The 1,164-nt window shown below is 38.1% G+C and overlaps 1 protein-coding gene across 1 annotated transcript; it reads left to right on the plus strand.

Annotated features, from left to right (window-relative positions):
• Positions 1-6: 6 nt before the first annotated feature.
• On the plus strand, positions 7-1,053 carry LOC108357434 (glycine-rich selenoprotein-like). The gene is made up of 3 exons (XM_017608511.1): positions 7-25; positions 86-170; positions 234-1,053. Exons 1-3 carry the CDS (start codon positions 7-9, stop codon positions 463-465), a joined length of 336 nt encoding a protein of 111 aa, XP_017464000.1. The 3' UTR covers positions 466-1,053.
• The last annotated feature ends 111 nt before the right edge of the window (positions 1,054-1,164 follow it).

Here is a 1,164-nt window from a genome sequence, read left to right on the forward strand (position 1 = left end):
CACAGAATGGTGTACATAGATCGAGGTAAGAACGATAATTCATTTTAGTAGTGAAGAAAATATCTTGCCTGTTCTCGTCCAACAGATGGACGTGTTTTGGAGCGGCGGCCATGGAGTATTGCACGCGTTTTAGAGATTTTCATAGGCCTTTGGTTTGTAGTAGTCGCCTTGTAAGTGGACTTTGAAATTGTCTGATATATGCGGATATTCAAGTAATTTTTGTAAAATTGTAGCTTTAAAACCCTAATGGCCCCCTTCATGAATAATGATAATCAAAGCGGTAGTAGCAATAATCGTTGGGGTGGGTGGGGCTCTGGCGGCGGTGGTGGTGGTGGTCCAGGTGGGGGAGGTGGACGCGGCGGTGGCAGTGGCGGAGGTGGCTTCAGTCAAGGACTGCGCCCGAATCGTCGAATTGGACGTGTCGTGAATACGTCAATGGATTGTAATATACCTGGTGGCGGATGATCACGGTAACGTGTCCAAGCATTTTGTTATGCTGCAGAAAGTATTTTAGATGAAAAAACACTTTCTGTGCGCTTGGACACCGCAGACACATTCATCAACAATAGTTGCACTGACTATCCCTATTATTAATACCATAACATCTACAGTGCGTATGCTAAAACGAGTTTGGCATTCATTGCCTTTATGACGAACAACTTTGTAACCCAGAATTGGGAGAAGTTGTTCTGAATTTTATAAATCGTTTGACGCATACAAATAAAATTAAGGCGTATACACCTTGTATCAAATTAAAATAAATTTTAAGAGCTGTTTAAACTCGTGACCTAATAAAACTCTTTGGATTAGAATATACATACATGCGTACAAATGTACAGAAGTATGTACATTAAAATATTTTTTCAGTAATCAGTTTTCGAATATGTCATTAGTTATGCCAGATACTTTAGTAAATTAATATTTTGTGCAATATGCAAAGGTACACACATATGTACATACTAACGCGAATGTTTTAAAATGTTTTCTTTACCTTGCTCCTAATCTCTGGTCCTAATTATATTACTAATAAAATGACAAAATGGAACACTTTTCTCTTTTAACAGGTTTTATTTTCTGATGTATGTATTTCCAAATGTATGTATCATGTACACTTGTCAGTAGCGCGATTCCCATTTTTCTTAACGACAATATTCGTATCGTTAG

This window comes from Rhagoletis zephyria, unplaced genomic scaffold (genome assembly GCF_001687245.7).
Source record: "Rhagoletis zephyria isolate East Lansing unplaced genomic scaffold, Rhagoletis_zephyria_1.1 Rzeph_scaffold_77508, whole genome shotgun sequence".
NCBI classification, from domain to species: domain Eukaryota; kingdom Metazoa; phylum Arthropoda; class Insecta; order Diptera; family Tephritidae; genus Rhagoletis; species Rhagoletis zephyria.

Coding starts and splice junctions, on each gene's coding strand:
- LOC108357434 (XM_017608511.1), top strand. Junction 171..233: donor TGGTTTGTAGTAGTCGCCTT/GTAAGTGGACTT, acceptor GTAAAATTGTAG/CTTTAAAACCCTAATGGCCC.